Source organism: Tribolium castaneum, chromosome 7, assembly GCF_031307605.1.
Source record: "Tribolium castaneum strain GA2 chromosome 7, icTriCast1.1, whole genome shotgun sequence".
NCBI lineage: Eukaryota > Metazoa > Arthropoda > Insecta > Coleoptera > Tenebrionidae > Tribolium > Tribolium castaneum.
This window is the reverse complement of record NC_087400.1, coordinates 7,174,651-7,193,262: the sequence shown is the minus strand read 5'-3', so window position 1 is coordinate 7,193,262 and position 18,612 is coordinate 7,174,651. Positions and strand designations below refer to the sequence as shown.

General features: G+C 35.8%; 3 protein-coding genes across 5 annotated transcripts; all 3 read right to left on the bottom strand.

Moving 5' to 3' along the window:
* Positions 1-8,138: 8,138 nt before the first annotated feature.
* LOC657325 (cytochrome P450 4C1) lies at positions 8,139-9,943 on the bottom strand. Its single transcript, XM_963791.4, has 6 exons — positions 9,737-9,943; positions 9,245-9,692; positions 8,860-9,199; positions 8,645-8,813; positions 8,422-8,601; positions 8,139-8,371 (listed from the first exon to the last, which is right to left on the bottom strand). Exons 1-6 carry the CDS (start codon positions 9,888-9,890, stop codon positions 8,184-8,186), a joined length of 1,479 nt encoding a protein of 492 aa, XP_968884.1. The 5' UTR covers positions 9,891-9,943; the 3' UTR covers positions 8,139-8,183.
* Positions 9,944-10,058: 115 nt separating this feature from the next.
* Positions 10,059-13,614, bottom strand: LOC103312411 (cytochrome P450 4C1). Its single transcript, XM_015978280.2, has 8 exons — positions 12,647-13,614; positions 11,230-11,412; positions 11,116-11,182; positions 10,944-11,070; positions 10,695-10,892; positions 10,527-10,644; positions 10,322-10,483; positions 10,059-10,276 (listed from the first exon to the last, which is right to left on the bottom strand). The coding sequence occupies exons 1-8, from the start codon at positions 12,822-12,824 to the stop codon at positions 10,113-10,115; spliced, it is 1,197 nt and encodes a 398-aa protein (XP_015833766.1). The 5' UTR covers positions 12,825-13,614; the 3' UTR covers positions 10,059-10,112.
* An 88-nt stretch (positions 13,615-13,702) lies between these two features.
* LOC100141616 (centrobin) lies at positions 13,703-18,475 on the bottom strand. Of its 3 annotated transcripts, XM_064358024.1 has the most exons (8): positions 18,245-18,474; positions 17,407-18,136; positions 15,360-15,404; positions 14,852-15,307; positions 14,603-14,806; positions 14,327-14,553; positions 13,932-14,283; positions 13,703-13,887 (listed from the first exon to the last, which is right to left on the bottom strand). In XM_064358024.1, exons 2-8 carry the CDS (start codon positions 18,028-18,030, stop codon positions 13,798-13,800), a joined length of 1,998 nt encoding a protein of 665 aa, XP_064214094.1. In that variant the 5' UTR covers positions 18,031-18,136; positions 18,245-18,474; the 3' UTR covers positions 13,703-13,797. The 3 variants fall into 3 exon arrangements, with proteins under 3 accessions (XP_064214094.1, XP_008191226.1, XP_008191227.1); XM_008193004.3 differs by having other exon boundaries at positions 17,407-18,475; XM_008193005.3 differs by lacking the exon at positions 15,360-15,404 and having other exon boundaries at positions 17,407-18,474.
* Between the last annotated feature and the right edge of the window lie 137 nt (positions 18,476-18,612).

Genomic DNA, 18,612 nt, shown 5'->3' with positions numbered 1-18,612 from the left:
CCGCCTCGTCGACCGGTAAGGTGACCGCTCTACCAATCCCATCTCGTTACGGCAGGTGAATCGCGGGGCTCGGCGGACACCAGACACCAAAGGCCAACGACTTGGGACGGCGCGACGACCCAGACACGTCGCGGCGCACGGAAAAACCTTTTTTCATCAACCAAAACCCAGACACAATCCAAAAAACGCGAGCCCAAAGGCGCCTGTCCCAAAAATGGGACTCGAAAACTCTTTTCCCACCCAGGAGTACCTTCATTGGCAAAAAAAGTCAAAACCTACCAACCAAGTTCGCAAAAGCAAGGCAAAAGCGCGGAAAGGTACTTGGTCCAAGTTCTTGGTTCTTAAAGAGTACCTTTCATGGCAGAAAAGAAGAGTGTACAGGTACTGTTTTCAACAACAATCGTAATGTTATAGTTTGACCCAAATGATTTCCATTTTCAACACCAGATGAAATCATCAAGTTCTCAATCTTGTTAATTATTTTTAGATGTAGTACTATACCGCCGCTCAAAAAAATTCAGACACTACTTTAATTTTTTGATATCTGAAATACTTAATTTATTTTTTTCGATTAGCTACTGTCTTAACGGAGTTTAGAAGTAATTTTCATGATTGCATTGTATTTTTTGGGGCTACACCTGCGTTAAACCGTTTTCCTGTACTTTGGAATAAGGTACATAATTTCAATTATTACGTTGTTTTTGGTTTAAATTGTGTTTTGTTACTCAAAACTGCTTATCGGGTAACAGTTTGACTCATTTGCGTAGGATGGTACCAGAAACTTCTGTAAAAATTGTTGCTTTAAGCAATGATGGCCGAAGTGTTGAATATACTGTATAACATCATAATACCGCAAAAAAATGTGCAGGACGTACATTCACAGTTTTGTAAAACATAGGGATTCACAAAAAAACAGGATTTAGTCGTGGAAGCTCAACAACTACTCGAGATGACCGTTTTCTGGGTTTTTCTGTTTTGTGTAATTGTGGATGGTCATCAACTATTCTTACTGGACGATTAGTAGACGTTCGTAAAGTACAAATTTCACCTCCAATAGTCTAGAGGAGACTTAAGGAAGCAGGTCCGTTTGCTAAAAGACCAGCTGGATATCCTAAATTAACGGTAGCTCATTAAAGATTAGGGTTTAAATTTGCACAACTCTATGTGAGTTGAGACAACAACAAATGTAAGAACGTACTCTTTACAGATGATTCTAGATTTAGTTCTAACATCATCATACCGTCGTAAAAAAATGTGGCAAAGACAAAACAAAAGATTCAGCCAATGCTGCATATCACCCAGAGTGGGATTTAACAAAGCAGTAATGTGGCAGTTTAATGATCTGGGCTGGTACATGTTTAGAAGCCCATGCTGATTTGGTGTTTGTTGAAAACTGGACAATAACAGCAGATAGGTACTTCTACTGCTAACCCCTTCTGGAAACCGCAAATAACTTAAGAGTGGCACTGGAGGAAGAATGTTCAAATTCCTCAAGAATAGATTACCATACCCATCCAAAGCAAGACATATCGTTTAATAGACGTAATAAGAGCTTTTGGTTGTAACATCCGTTAATAATCTTAAATTAGTAATTTTTTAAATGTTAATTTCTTAAATTAAATTTCTTTTTGTTTTGGTAACTTCTTGTTTCATTTTGTTTTGTCACTGCAAAGATGCTGTTTCTTGATAAAGCATAATATAAAAGTTTTCATAATTTTTCATGCACGAACAACAGAAATTTTAGAAGTGTCCGAAATTTTTTAAGCGGCAGTGTATTACGACAATATCTTCCACCAAAATTTGCTCTTTTGAGAAGTTTTTTCTAGATACTTTTGATAGCAAAAACATCGAAAACGGTAATTTAAGCACCAATTTGGTGGTAAACGCTATATTTCAGGCGATTTCTTGCTTAGAAACCGTAAAACTTGCTGAACAATATCCAAAATCGTTTTAAACAGTCTGGAAACGACAATTTAAGCAAGACATTTAGTGAGATTAGTAAATTTTGGACAACTTCTTACTGATTAATGGCAAAGCTCGCTTATAAATCCAGAAATTGCTTTATTCTCAAGCCAAAAACGCTAATTCCAACTTAGTAACAACAAAACTCACTATAAAATTACTTTAGACTGGCTGAAAACAAAGATCTAAGCACCAGTTTTCTTACAACCACTTCATTGCCAAATCGTAAAATATCGCTGTAAAGAAGCTATAACAATAGTGTTGTTAAACTTGATTTCATATTTTTTTTTTATTAAGAAGACCAATTAGTTTAATGCGAGTGGTTTCCACTTTAAACTTATGTTTCTCGTAGAAATTTGTTTATTATTAGAAGTCATTACTGAAACAATATTTACACACAAACGAATTTTAATGATATTTTTTCTGTTAAAAAAAGTCAAAAGCGCGGAAAAGCATTTTGTCAAAAAAGGATACCCTAATCATGTCTTGATCCTTTGAGATTTTTTTCTAAAGAATATCTTTTCATATATAATCGTAAAATTTGTTTTATTCTAATTTAATTGATCCAAATGGTTTTTATTTTAAACATCAGTTTGAATCATAAAATTCTTCTACCCAGGTTATTTATCATTCCAATTATAAGTTATTGTCGTACTTACCCGGATGTGTTATGTATGAGATAGTAAGTATCTTTAAATCAAAATTAAAACCAAATTTAATTTCTAAAGAACTTTGACTGGTAAAATGCAAAAAAAACTATGGGAATAAAGCGAAAAGGCACCTGGCCAAAAAATGGTACTTCAGAATCTTTCTTTTGCAATGTACCTTCAACATCGTAACATTAGTTTTTTTTTCTTTTATTGAACTTATTATTTTATTAGACGTTATTAGTGATATTACTTACACAACAATAACTATTTTTATCAACGCTATTTTTTTAATTAAATAGCAAAATATTTCGTTTAAAAAAAACAAACACGCGAAAAAGCTTTCGGCCTCAAAAGAAATATTTTTAACCCAAGATAATTTGTTTTTCTAAAAAGTTCCTTTGTAGATTAAAAAGAAAAGTGTACCAGAGGTTTCACCATCAGTCGTATGTCACTTTTAAACATCAGTTTCACTGATCAAGTCTTGTTATCAAATTTATTTATTACAAGAAGTTATTACCTATTTAATTTCTTAAAAAGTATATTAAATTTGATCAATTTTTTTGTATGAACAAACAGTTCTACCAAGAGGACAAGAAAAAGGCGAGGAGAAGCACATGCCCGAAAAAAGGTACTTTCATTCCAAGAGAAATAGTTGTATTGCCTACAAAGTACTTATTTGATTGGTGGAAAAAAAGTTAAGTCTTCATCAACAGTCGTAATATTAGGTTTGTTCTAATTTTTAAATTGAAGAAAATAGTTTTCATTTTAAACATCAGTTTCAATCACCAGATCCGCTTATCGAATTAAACGTTATTAGTTATTACTTAGCTATACGATTTTAACTTCAAACAATTATAATGCATAAAAAAATAAAAATCCTTTTTTTGAGTATCCTTGATGGTGGAAAAGGATGAGTGCATAAGTCAATAAACTATAATTTTGTCCTAGTTATTTAATTTTGTACAAAATGATTTTTGTTTCAAACTGTTTTGATCATCATTAGGTTATTGCCTACACATTGTTTTTGAAAAAAATATTTCTTTTAAAAGGCAAGAAGTTCTATTTGATTCATAGAGAAATGCCAATAAACAGAAATAATACTCGTATTATTTACTATCATTGTACCTTTCCCCAAACGCTTAAACCAAAATCAGTTTTTCCTATAAAATAGCTAAAAATTCTGCCGAAAAGGCAAAGAACAAGAGCAGAAGCCACAATGCCGAGAAAAGATATTTTGATGCCTAAATTTTTTTTGCGTAGTATAATATTTTCCATGTAGAGCAAAAAGACAAGACAAAAGTACAAAAAAGTATTTGACCAAAAAATTAGGATACTTGATGCAGGAAAAATAAAAGTTTTTCTCAAGTATCAAGTGAAATTTATTTCGTTTAAACTTAGGTTCTGTACGCTATTATTTTCTCTTAAAAAACAGAAAATTTCTCAAATCATTAGGCTAAAGAAAGATTTTGAAGGTGGTAAAAAAATACAAATATAAAATTCAAATAAAAACAAAAAATTCAAAACAAATAGCAACATAAACATTCAATTGTATTTTAGAAGGTGGGATGTTGAGGTACTTTGGGGAAAATAAAAGTTCTTCCAGTAGGTAGTTCCAAACTCTTTTTTTTTCAAATTGTTAGAAATAAAAAAACCGGGTTAGCGTCCGCCAAAATCGAGTTTATCTTTGCTTATTTCTTTATTGACACCCCGTATTTCGGCACATTTCGTGGGTTGTCCATTTGGCCCTCCTCTCCGACCATGTGTTCGCCGTCTCCAGGTATCGTCCGCTCTACGACTTCTCGATACTTGTTGGTATGAAACGTGGAGATGGCAAGACACTTTCCTAACACTTCCCCTTTTCAAGATGTTCGGAAAAAAGTTGCCGTCTGTTGTTTTCCGAGAACGAACTCGGACGACTCCTTTTAGGGTCCGTTGAGAACTTGTCTCGCGCGCATATTTCCTTAGTCCAGTGAAGAGACGCCGGACTCTATTGTCTGATTTTCCACCAAAGCGCAGTTTCCTGTGGCACACCCACTGATTTATAATTAAAAGGCACCCACTGGAGGCGGTAATTGGTTCGGTGAGGTGGAGCCGCAAGCAGCTGCGAGGAATTAAAAAATTATAATAATGGTGCTAAGTATGAGAAAATGTGAAAAAGTCGACGCATTCTTATGCAAAGCACCACATAAATCATCTCAATTTTAATTTCGCAATCAACTAGAGCAAGATTGTCTAGTCTTGCCTCGAGACTGATTGGAATGAGATTTGGGACGAGAGCGACGTCAAGATTGGCCCATTTTTCGGCTCAGGAAACCCAAGCACGTAGAGACAACCGTTCCGCTCGAAAACAGCCGAACTGTGGAATAACTAATGAATTAGACCGATTTTTCCGCGAATCTCGCCGGCGATGGCAAACAGGGTAGGCTTGAGGATTCCTTCGACTGAACTCGGGTTATCCGCTCCACTGACCAGAGGCAACTGAATATATAATTGGCTAATTGAATTTATGATTATGACCGAAGAAACGCTGCACTCACATAATAACAATGATAATTAACAAAAAATTTTTATTACCTTGCATACCCATCCAAGGCCCTATAAATCCACGCTTTGTCCACACTGCCCATAATTTATGCCAATTAACCACCGCGATTTTTGAATGAACTAACGGCACTCTTGGAGATTTACTGTTAATCGTCTATTTATGGGGAGAAATAAAACAGATCAGATTAATTCTTATTATTAATGAAGTGAGATTTGTTCGGAGGATTCGCAGACGATCAGCGAGATTTACGACACACGTGAAGGGAATGCAGGGAACTATTTTCATTCCTGCTGATTGAACGCGATTATAAGAACGCAGGAAATTCATTTTGCACGAGAAGTTGCATGCACCGAAATTGTAAATCGCTTCCTTTACACCGGTCAAAATATTGAGACAGAAGGAGGCCCAAAATATCTATTGCCGATCTCCATAAAGATACTGCTTTGGAAAACTATCAGTAAAATCATTGTTCAAATCATTTTTAAAATAACACTAAAGTTTCTTTCAAAAATGGGTACAAAATCTAAAAAAATCGTCCATCCAAAGTAAATACTTTGTCGCAACAATGTTGCAGTAAAAGCTGAATTCGGTTGTGTACAGCCCAAAAATTAGAGTAATTCATTGTTCTAGAATCTAATCTTCTAATCTTAATCATTTAGAACTCCAAACTTAAGATTAAAACCTTATATACTTAGAGCAGTTAAAGCTCGGTTGTGTGAAGTGTCAGATATGAGCAAGTTTAAATTAAGTATTCATTGTTCAAGAACTTAATTTTATAACAACACCCAAATTTTTTAGAAAATGGGTTTAAACCTAAAGAAATAGGCTTACGAAGGTATGGTTTGTGAAAAAAATACTCGATCAAAAGCTATATTCGATTGCGTGAAGTCCAAAAAATGCAGTTATGAACAAGTTACTCAGTATTCAAAAAGTGGACCCAAAACCAAAACCTAATATTTCACTAAAAGCCATTTAGGTTATAAGAAGTCCAAAAATTAGGTACAGTGATGGAGTTATCAATTTTCAAAAATAGTATTTTCTCTTAGAATTAAATTAAAACCTAACAAAATAGACATTCTAAACCTTTGCCAAGAAAACATTTTAATCAAAGCCATATTCATTTGTGAGAAGTCCAAAAATTACAGTTATAGGCAATCATTAATTAAAGTCCAACCCTTAAAATAAGTAAAACAACACTTATTTTTTCTGAAAGTGATTTCAAAACCTAAGATAACAAAAAAAAATATATTCTAAAATTTTGGAAAAAAAATAAGTTCAAATTATTCATTGTTCAAGAGGTTGGTTTGTGAACCACATACTTTTTCTGCAGATCAGCTCAAAACTTAAGAAGTAGACCTAGATAAGTACATTCTCTAACTTTGTAGAGAAAATTTTCCATTAAAAGTTATTGTAGGTTGTGAGAAGTCCAGAAATTACAAGTAATACAAGTAAGAAATTAAGTCCAATCCTTAAAATAAGTAAAACAACACCTAATTTTTACTGAAAGTGGTCTCAAAACCTAAGAGAACAAAAATAAAAATATATTCTATAACTTTGTAAAAAAAAAATAAGTTCAAATTATTCATTGTTCAAGAGTTTGATTTTTGAACCACATACTTTTTCTGCAGATCAGCTCAAAACATAAGAAGTAGACCTAGATAAGTACATTCTCTAACTTTGTAGAGAAAATTTTCCATTAAAAGTTATGGTAGGTTGTGATAAGTCCAGAAATTACAAGTAATACAAGTAAGAAATTAAGTCCACTCCTTAAAATAAGTGAAACAACACCTAATTTTTACTTAATTTTTACTGAAAGTGGTCTCAAAACCTAAGAGAACAAAAATAAAAATATATTCTATAACTTTGTAAAAAAAATAAGTTCAAATTATTCATTGTTCAAGAGTTTGATTTTTGAACCACATACTTTTTCTGCAGATCAGCTCAAAACTTAAGAAGTAGACCTAGATAAGTACATTCTCTAACTTTGTAGAGAAAATTTTCCATTAAAAGTTATGGTAGGTTGTGAGAAGTCCAGAAATTACAAGTAATACAAGTAAGAAATTAAGTCCACTCCTTAAAATAAGTAAAACAACACCTAATTTTTTCTGAAAGTGGTCTCAAAACCTAAGAGAACAGAAATAAAAAATATATTCTAAAACTTTGTGAAAAGAATAAGTTCAAATTATTTATTGTGCAAGAATTTGGTTTTTGAACCACATATTTTTTCTGAAGATCTGCTCAAAACTTAAGAAGTAGACCTAGATACAGTACATTCTCTAACTTTTTAGAAAAAATTTTCCATTAAAAGTAATGGTAGGTTGTGGGAAGTCCAGAAATTACAGGTAATACAAGTAAGAAATTGAGTCCAATAATTAAAATAACAACACCTAATTTTTGCTGAAAGAGAACAGAAATAAAATATATATTCTAAAACTTTGTAAACAAAAATAAGTTTAAATTATTTATTGTGCAATAATTTGGTTTTTGAACCACATATATTTTCTAAAGATCAGCTCAAAACTTAAGAAGTAGACTTTGAAAAGTGCATTCTCTAACTTTGTAGAGAAAATATTCTGTTAAAAGTTATGGTAGCTTGTGGGAAGTCCTGAAATTACAATTATAAACAAGTTTAAGTTACCACTGCTCAAAAATCGAAAAGACAACACCAAAATTTTTCACAAAGTACTTCCAAAATCGAAGAAAACAAGCGTGCGAAAGTACACTCTACAACTTTGTATAAAAAATGTTCCACTTCAAGCCATATTTCGTTGTGCGAAATCCCAAAATTCAAAAAATCCAAAATAGTAGAGCAAAAGAGCTCTAAGTAAGTACTCACTCAAAAAGTGTCACAAAAACTTTAAGATATTGATAAAAAAATTCTTTTATTTCGACAATAAAAATGAATTCCTTGCGAGAAATCAGTACTGCAAAATAAATTTGGACCCAGAAAAGAAACTTGAGGGAAACAGAAACACAATTAGAGTCTCGAAATCGTTTATTTCTGATCAAAATCCAACTCTACACAACTATTTAGTGCCAGCTGCCACATTTTTGCGAAGCTCCATTCGCACCGGATACCCTTCGTCGACTTTGGTGGCAATATCAAACTTAATTTTCAATTCTGAAATTTCTTTATACGGGGTGTGCACCATTTTGAAACTCCTAAGCAGAGTTGCAAGAATCACTTTCATGGTCATCATCGCGTACCTATAACCTGAAACCAACGCTTTACCGCTGTTGCCAAAATTTTCGACCAAGTCGTACCAATGCAATTCCTCGGCCCAAAACTGAACGGAATAAAAGTACAAGGGTGTCTTTTGGCAACTTCTTCCGGCAGGAAACGATCCGGGTCGAATTTGAGCGGGTCGGGGTAATATTCAGGGTTCCTGTGAATATACAAAATGGGGAATCCAATTGAAGTACCTTTTGGTATAAAATGCCCATCTGGAAGAAGGAATTAGCTGGGAAAAAACAACACAAGACTTGCCTATGGTCATATCTGTGGTCAATTCGCGACCGATCATTGAGGTGACTGGGAAAACCCTCAAAGTCTCTTTAATGAAGCGATCCAAGTACTGCAAATGGGGCAAATCGTCGACGGTGACGAACCGGTCACTGTCACCGAAAACCGAACACAATTCCTCGTACACCTTGTCCTGCAAAACACCATTACTGGGCTGAAACTTCGTGAGAAATTTTTACTTGTATGTCTTGAAACATCGCCAGCATTACAAGACAATATGAAAGGGTCAAAGCTGTGGCATCACTCCCTGCCATAATCACACTCCTGGTTTCATTGGTCAATTCTTCGTCAGTCCATCGGCCCTCCCGGTCCGTCAATTCGACCAAATAATCCAAGAAAATCTTCTTGCCAGTGTGCGACTTCAACCCCTTGTGCCTCTTATTGTGTATAACCGTTTTGACATAGTTGTAGATTTTTTGGTCAAGCTCGTGCGACTCTTTCGAGATTGGGCTGAGTTTCCAGAAGAGTTCTGGCCACAAGTAGATGTTGAACATGCGAATGATTGCAAGCTCGGCCACTCTGAAACACCAACCGTCCTGGTACTGCTTCAAGAAGGGTTACTACCTTGTCATCCACATAATAAACTGACTTTCCTCCTTCATGGCATTCATCTGCGTCCCCATGATGGAGCTGCAGATGATATCCAAGGTGCACTGGGTCATAATGGGGAACATATCGATATGCTGCCCGTCCTTGGTGTCAATTTTGAGTTTCTCGATCAATTCCCGCGTGTAAATATTGTACGTGTCCATAAAACTGTTCAAAACTTGCTGGTTGAGAGTCGAAACGATGACTTTCCGATGCCCCTTCCACTCGCTTACGGGACTAGTGAACAAGCCGTGTCCAAAAACAGTCTTGATGTACCTATAACCCTCCTCCTTCTCCAAAGACCTGTTGAGGATCATCTGGATGTCGTCAGGGTTCGAGGGGAAAATCGTCAACTTATTGCCCAACCACAGTTTACACAACGGCCGGTACTTGCTGACCACTCGGACCGTATTTTCCAAAATATCTAACCGGGAAAGTTAAAACTCGTCTGGAGGCTGTGGGACTTACTGTGTGTTCCGCCAAACAGGACGTAGGCGCTTCCGATGAGCGGAAAGGCCCATGGTCCTTTGATCTTCGTAGCGAAAAAATTTTTCCACAAGAATGACCACAACAACCAAAGTGCTATTACCGTAAAAATGAGACCGGGAGTTACGAAATACATTATTAGAGTTCTAATTCGAAGTGTGACAGAAAGGAAGCGACCGCTCAATTTGTAGTGGAACTAAAGTGAACATTTGGACCCGAAAATTCTGTTTTATTGGTTTTACAAATAATGGGTTATAATAAAATTGAAATAATAGGCAATAAAACTAAAATAATAGTGCACAAGCTACTTGTAGAATTTTAATGCACTTTACAAAGTTGCAAATGAATGAGACTTAGATTAACGAGGTTGTAGTTTGATCATACAGCCTTGGAAGCTTCTTGTAACCACATTTGTCGATACCTTGATATCAGAAATTGATTTAAAGGGTGTTTCGGTGATTTGAAAAGTGCGGAGGAGATTCGATAGCAGTATTTTCATAGCCTTCAGTGCGAATTCCCGACCTGGGGAAGCAACTCAGGTGAGTACTTTGCAACATAAAGTCGTACCGAGGCAATTCCGGGGGCCAACACTAAAAGGGAAATAACCCCTTTTCGGGGGGAGAAATCTATCAGGCTTGAATTCTAGTGCCTGGGGCCAGTATTTTTGACTTCTTTGCACGTCAAGTAGCGGTACTACGACCGAACTGCCCTTTGGTAAAGTGTACCTTCCTGAAAATCACTCGAAACGGTGGTACTAACCCTCAAAACTTACCCAAAACCACGTCTTCGTCCAGTTCTCGCCCTATAAAACTATAGGTAGGGAAAAGTCGCAGTGTCTCTTTAATAACGCATTCGAGATAAGCGGTACCGGTCTCGTTGTAAAGCCGATCCTGTAATTTTTTTTTTTCAAAACAAAAAGTTGCAAAATTGAAGATTTTACTTGAATTTCAGGATGCATTGCTAGCATCACTAGACAAAAAGACGTAGCTGTGGCTATAGCATCCGTTCCGGCGATTATTAAGGTACGTGTTTCGGCCAAAAGCTCATCATCAGTCCAATTTTCATCCGTTTGGTTCAACAAAAAATCCAAAAAAACTTTACCGCCTGTGGTACTTTTGCATCTCCTACTTTTGAGCGCCTGTCACAAGTGGAATTAGGCATTTTTATGGTACTTTTGTTGAAAAAGTACCGTTCTAAAATAGTGGTCTATCCTTCTGTCCAGTTCTTCGGATTTTTGAGACAAGTACAATAATTTCCAAAATAAGTTTGGTCGTAACATAATGTTAGATAAACGTTTGATAATTGACTCAATGAGGCTAAAATTTGTATTTTTCATTTAAACTGGCGTTTGGTGTTCTTACTCTTTGACTCCTATAACAATTTTGGTATCTTCGTCAAGGGCATTTACTTTTGTTCCCAAAATAGTACCTAACACACCGTTACCTTTATGTTTTTTAAATATATTCACGACTTACTGAACATAATATCCAAACTAAATTGGGTCATAATAGGCATTACGTCGACATATTGTCCCTCAAACTTGCCCAATTTTTTTAATAAAATATCCGAATAGTCTTTAAAAATTTGAGCAAAGCTGTCAATTAAGTCATCATCGAGGATTGATTCAATCACTTGGCGGCGCTTTTTCCATTTATTGGCTAAATTAAAGAGAAAAACAAATTGTGTACAAGTTCATGCTTCGATACGCAACAGTATACGGAACGGTGATTATTATTGGTTCTGTGAAGTTTCACTTGCATAGTTATTTTAAATAGACCAAAGTGTTAAAAACAACGTAATTCCCAGAAAGTAACAGACGTTTCTTATTGTACATTTTAAGAAAAATCGCAAGAAATATGCAACAAATACACACTCTCAGAACGGTGAGGTTGCGCATTTTAATAAACAAGCACGCACTCACACAGATAGTGTTAGCGAGGTTCAAAAACGCAACAGCAACATTCTCAGAACGGGCATAATTAGTGGTTCTTCCAAATTTTCGTTTTAAAATCATCGCAAAAGAGTAAAGAGGATTCCCCCAACTATCTAAATCCATTCCTTAAGTTCTTGTTTCTTGTTACTGTTAACATAAACCACGTAACAAATACATACATAATACGGAGTTATTTCTCTTTATTTCTAAGTTTTTGTTATGTACTTTAATTAAAATTGTAAATAGATCACGAATTTATTGACAAAATTATATAAGCACATAAATTGTGGCCAAAACCTTGAGAAAATACGCAACTTACGGAAGAGTGATTATAATGGTTCACTAAAGTTTTATGTGCGTAATTATAAAGAAAATAAACTATAAGCTATGGATAACTGAATGATTTTCAACGCAACGACTGCATTCTAAAATTATCTCAATGAAATCATCTAAGCGTCTATTCCATTTGTTTTAAAAGGTCGCGGGCTTGAACACGCAACAGTTGAACCTTTAGAATGACGATGACTATCTCAATTTCAGTGGCTTGATTGCAAATAACATAAAATAAATCTCAGCAGAAACGATCACATTCATTAAGATATCTTTGATTTTTTGTAGTGTACCTATATTTTTACAACGAAAAATTGAGGCAAGTACGCAACAGATACACACTCAGAACGCTGTCAACCCCGTCCTTTTAAGTCTATGTTGTGCGAAGAAACGAAGAAAATAAATGCTTAAATACGTAACAGCTGTATTTTCAAATGTACATTAAATAAGTGACACATATTTTGACAAAATTATAGAAGTAAATGAACTTTGTACAGAATCCTGATAAACACGACTCAAGTTTCAGCTGCGTAATTGTAAATGTACTGTAATAATTATCTCTCAATTTATTTTAAGTTACTGTTGCGTACATTTTGGCTTAGGTCCTTCGTTTTCGTTGCGTACTTTACCTGGAATTGTGAATAAGCCGCGTCCAAGAACAACTTCTAAATATTTGTAACTCCTTTCCTTCTCCAGACATTTATTTAGAATTATTTCGACGTATTTTGGGTGCGAAACCCAAAAAATTAATTGCCCCAAAACCCAAAATTTACAAATTGGTTTATATTTTCGAGAATAGAGTGACATATTATTTAGGACATCTATGGGTGTTAAAGATAATAAATTTATGCATAATTGTGACAATACTTTCCTCCAAAGATTACAAACGGGTTCCCGAACAGTGGGATAGAAAGAGGGCCATCAATATTCCAGCTATAGTACAAAAGTCGCTTTTTTTGCCACAACAAAATTAATAAAAAACACACAAAAACATAGAAAAGTAGCGAAATAGACATAGTTTCAAGTACTACTAAGCAACGAGCAAAACGACTTTGGTCGTTTCTGTTATCACAAAGGCCGGCAATTACAAGTTTGTAATGCATGTTGTGCAATAAGTGAGTTTCCTCATTTAGTAAAATTTGCTTTAAATATGCAGCGGGTTCAAGGGTTGCCCCGTATGACGCTGCATTTCTGCACTGCAATAAATTTCGGTTTAATCGTTTTAATTCCCAACGAAAGTGTTGCGGTTGGTATATGGCATAACGTTACACGAATACGTCGTCGTCGCTTACTTTGAAATGATTAAAGGCAATTTGTGTGTGCAACTGCACTGGTCGTTACTCACTAGTGCCGTTTATAAGTCGTCTTCATGCCGACATTGTTCACATTACAAACTCATTTCCCAGTTTTACAGCATTTCAACTAGCTCATAAAATGCTTCTTAACGAAAAATCGATTGATCGAATCGCAGATTTGTTTGTTTCCATGAGAAGGGAAAACTTTTTCAAACAACGGAGGGATTTATTCAGATGTGGGAACGGCTAATCTGATCTGAGCCGACTTATATTGCAAGAAAAGAATTTTATCAATCGGTTCGAATCAGTTTTGTTCGTTAAATACATTTTTGAAAGACCGCGAATAAATCAGATCTCCTGTCTCTCTCTGTCGTGGAAATAAGACACAAATTCGGGTGATAAACTCATTTATTACTTTATTAAAAATAAAAAAAAACAATAATTTATTAAAAAATAAATAAATAAAGTATAAAAAATCAATAGAATCACTTCCAGGGTGGTTTCCCCTTCATATCGCGCATTTTCTCCTTCGTGACACTGCAGCCCTCATCGCCTTGTCCTTTTCTGTCCAACAGCTGCAAACCACGTGACATTACGAACCAATCAAATTCGCAGTTACCATCTGAATCGTTTCCTGTAACCCGTCTTTGCGTCTCGTGCCCTTTTCCGGTCGACTCGAAACCGGTGTTTCCCCCATCTTGTCCTCCTCCTCCGCCATATTGAACGACAAAATCTCCTCCAAAGACTTGGACCGGAACGAATTCATCTCATCCAGCGTTGTCACATGGTCCTGCCTTAAACTCTCCATGAACTTATGGAGTTGTCGCTCAATATGGGCCTGTTTCTCGTGTTGTCGCTTAATTTTGTGGTTGGCTTCGTCCAATTCGTGCCGCAGTTGCGTGATTTGGAGGTGGTACAGCCGGGATTCTTCTTGGTGTTTCTCCTCAAGGAGCTTAACCTCCAAGCTGTGCCTAATTTCAAAATTAAATTTGGAATCTCCGAGTGTTCACCTACTTTTCCGAAATTTGCTGGATGTGGGAGGCTGCTGTTTTGGCGATTGACAATTCCTTGCGCGAAAGCTCCTCTTTGAGGGCCTTTTCGGCCTCGTCGAGCTGTTTTTGGAACTCTTTGAGTTTGCTTTGGACCACGAGCTCCACCTGACCTTGGTAGAAACTTTTAAGTTCGAGTTTGTTAGTTTCGAGCTGTTCCCGACTTTTGCTCAACTCGTCCTGGAGGCCGCGCTAAATACGACAAAAATTTTTGGGGGGAAAAATATGAAAAAACACAAACCGTGATACTTTTGTGAGCGGCGATTTCGTCCAATAATTTGTTTTTTTGCTCAGTGAGTCGTTTATTATTTTCTTTTTCTGTGTCTAGTTTTGCAAGTAGAGATTCATTTTCGTTTTTAATTGATACAAGTTCAGACTGACACGTTTCGACCGCTTTTTGGCACTGAGTGATTTCTTTCCTAGCATCCGATAACACCAATTTACACTAAAAAAAATCTTGAAACTTTGGATAAAACAATTGGGTTGTTACGTTTTTAAGCTCAAGTTCTTTCGCTGCTAAAATCTCGGGATATTGTTTGCTTTTTTCCAATTCTTGTAAATACTTCTGTTGAAACTCTTCCGAGTTTATTTCAGCCGTTCGCAGCTCATTTTCCAATTGTTGACACCGTTTTTCTAAAACTACTAATTTATCTTGACTACTGTGGGCTATGTTAAGTGCGAGCGAGGCCTCTTTTTCATAATGTGCAATTTTCTGAGTCGTTTCATCACTGTCCTCATTTAATTTCCTTCTCAATTTATCAACCTCCTCCTCTAATTTCTCTTTCTGTTTTTCTATGTCTTGTAATCTAATTCCGGCTTTTTCCCAAGATTCGCGAAAACGTAAAATCGCTTTATCTTTAGCTTCGTCGACTTGGATCGCGACAGCTACGCGTTCTTGCAATTCTAATACGCGATTTTGTAATTCTTGAATTGCTTGTTCGCAATGCTAAAATGCGGAAAACGTATTAAAATCGCCCATTTTTAATCAAATGACTTGCTTTCATGTGCGAGCAGCAACGGCGTCTGCGTTTCAATCGGCAACGCTTAAAAGGAAAATTTTGAGATATGTGGCTCGGAATCAGTAATAATTCACAACGCATTTTAAAAACTTTATAGGGAGTATAACCTAGTCAAATTCGACAAATCGGTAGAACAAATTCCTACAGATTTGGAGTTTTTTTAAAAAGTTTCCTTTACACTTGGGTAGACATGTATCAAAAGTCCCCGAAATTGGGGAGCGAGCTCGGGAAGAGGGAGGGGGTTAAAGCAGTCTTTTTTTGTTTTTTTTTGCTTATACCTCGGAAATTGTTGCTCCTATAATTTTTCTCTTCTTACCAAAATTAAAGCTTATAAAATTTCCTACAAAACGGTTATATGCATTTTTCTTGTAGAACTAACCATAAGCTAGTTATAGGGCTGGAAAGAAATAATTATTTAAAAAAATGTGCTTTAAAAAAGAACGTCTTGTGATTTGAAAAACTGACAATAAACTGAATTTATTGGGTCTAACACTTCATTAGAGAAGAGAGGGGGGGGGACATGGGGGGTCACAGAAGTCTTCAGAGTCGTCTGTAGATGCTGCATTTTCATCTTCGTCTCAAGCATTGAAAACTGAATTACAGTCTTGTTCAGTAAAATATTAATAAATAGATGATTTAATATAGATGTTTTAAATAAATCTTATAATAAACTGTATGCCCTGAGTCCAACAGTTCATTCTATCATACCTTCTGGGTCATCTTCTGATGCTGAATTGTGGTTCTCAACTGAAGAGTCCGAGGGAAAGAAGTATTTTTTAAGTATTTTTCTCTCTTATTTCCCACTACTAGCTTAGGTGGGAGACGCTTTATATACACTATTTTCATATAAATACTTATGATATACTAATGTTTAGTTATATAGTGTCATGTAAACACCAAATTTCAAAAGCTAGTAACTCGCTTACTGTTAGTCCTACAACAATAAGGCTAGGACCATTTGGTAGGAAATTTTATCAACTTTAATTTTGTTAAGAAGATAAAAATTGATAGGGCTGACCGTTTCCGAGATATAAGTAAAAATACAAAAAGATAGCTTTAGCCCCCTGCCCATCCTCGAGATCGCCCCCCACCTTCGGGGACTTTTGATATGTGTCTAACTGAGTGTAAAGAAAGCTTTTAAAAAAATTCCAACTCTCTAGGTATTTTTTTCAACGATCGCCTTATTTTTGTCTAATTTGACTGGGCTAGTATAATGTTCCTGATCTACATAGTGAAAATTGAGAAAAGGTAACTTTTACAAAAACTAAACAACAAAAAATGTACCAAAACGGAAGTTGGAGGACAAATAAAATTTTCGTATGATACGTCGTGGTAATAGTTTGTTTGGACGAAAATTTTAGGGGTAAATAGTCTTAGTAAGTACATTTTTGTGATATTTAATACATGTTATAGGATTTTTCCAAATAAGTTTATTGCCAGCATAAAGATGTAATAAATTAGTAGCTTTTGTATAGGTGTTAAAAAAATTGGTCGCCAGTTTGCAGGACATTTACTTATTTGACAATTTCAACCATTGGTGGGTAAACGTTGTTAATTAGATACAGATTAAAAAGCTTTGTTAATGAGGTTCTTGATAGTTAGAATGATAGTAGATTTGAAAGTGATTAATTCTTATATAAATTCTCAAAACTGTCAACTTGGAACACAAAAAATTTAGGCGCTGCCCACCTTTGCAAAATTTAAGTAAAAGCTTTTGTAAAAAAATAAAATCTGCTTCATTTTCAAAATAAATAAAAAACTTTTATAAGAAATTCGAAACTAATATACAATTAAATTATACAATTATCAACGACGAAAAATCACTTCATCATTAATATTTTTCTTCTTTTTATAACTGATAAAAGAAATCCGATAATGTAATTTTTTTCAGGTCTGGAAAATTTTCTTTTTTGTGGCGACGCCACTGGGAAATTCAGTGCTGCCGGTGGCAAAATACATGAACTAATTTTTGGACACCACTTCATCGAATTGTCACCTGTCACACTTTGAGGTTAAGTTAGCCTACCTGTCTTCGCAGCCTCTCTTCTTGCAATTTCTGCTGAAATTTGCTCGGAAGACCCCTTGTGTCGTTCGAATTCCACAATTTGGATAAACTGACTAACCCTAAATTACAATCGTTGAATTTTTCAAAAACTGTTGCTTGTGTGGAGTCTGAACTATCAGACTCGGTTTTTTTTGCCTCTGGGTACATATTGTTCCTCATTCCGAACCCGTAGTCAGGGACAGCCCCCATGTTGTCTCCAGTTTGCCACAACTTGTCCTTAACACAAGGTTTCTCTTTTGCTTCTTCTAACTCGATTTCTTTTAGCATTTCGTTGACTTGCCCCATATCTAGGTTTTTTGCAACCCCGTCCATGGAATTAAAGTCACTTTCGAGGTTCCTCACCGTATTTAAACGCTTGATAAACTTGACGTTTGATAAGAAATTATCGATTTCGCCCAACATTGGGTTATATTCCGACTTTTTCCCTTTGTTAAGGGTTGGCTTTTTCAAATGCTCAATATCGGGGCTATTTGGCAGGGAATTCATCGTAAATTTTGTCCGTGGCTTCTGGGGGGTGCTCTGACTCGACGTTGCTTTACTCCCATCGTCAGCCCCAAATTTACGTAGTCGCGAGGGTGAATACATTTCCGGTGAATCACTTATTAGACTAAGACTAAACTCGGACGAACTTTCAATAAAACTGAGCCGATTTTCCAAGTGGTTCACTTGGGTAATCAAACCGTCCACAACTCTGTAATAAGGGCCGAGGTTATCAGGGTTAAGGGCAGGGTTTGAGGTAAAAAAATCGGGAGGTATTAAGAGGAGTTCATCCGTGTCATCTGTGTCGCTCATTACTTACAACGGGGGCTAGCAAAAGGTGAAACATAACCTAATTGGGGGGCAGGGAACCACTCAGGGGGACCTCTAAGCAAGGAAGGGCATCGTAAGGAGGGACACTTGTGTCGGGTTTTGCGAAATAACAAGAGGAACGGCACAAACTTTGATTCAAACAAACAAGTTGACTTGTTTGTCAACAAACGCAAAATACATACTTTGCGACCGACCTAACGCACATAAGCCCGAATCAATCGGGGCCAAACTGGGACAATTAAACTCAAATTTTTATTCAAAGTTACTGCGTCTGCATCTATTCCAAAACAATTACTTTTAAAGCAAAGTGTTTCGTTATTACCAAATTTGTAATTTTTAACTGTCTAGAAGGTCGAA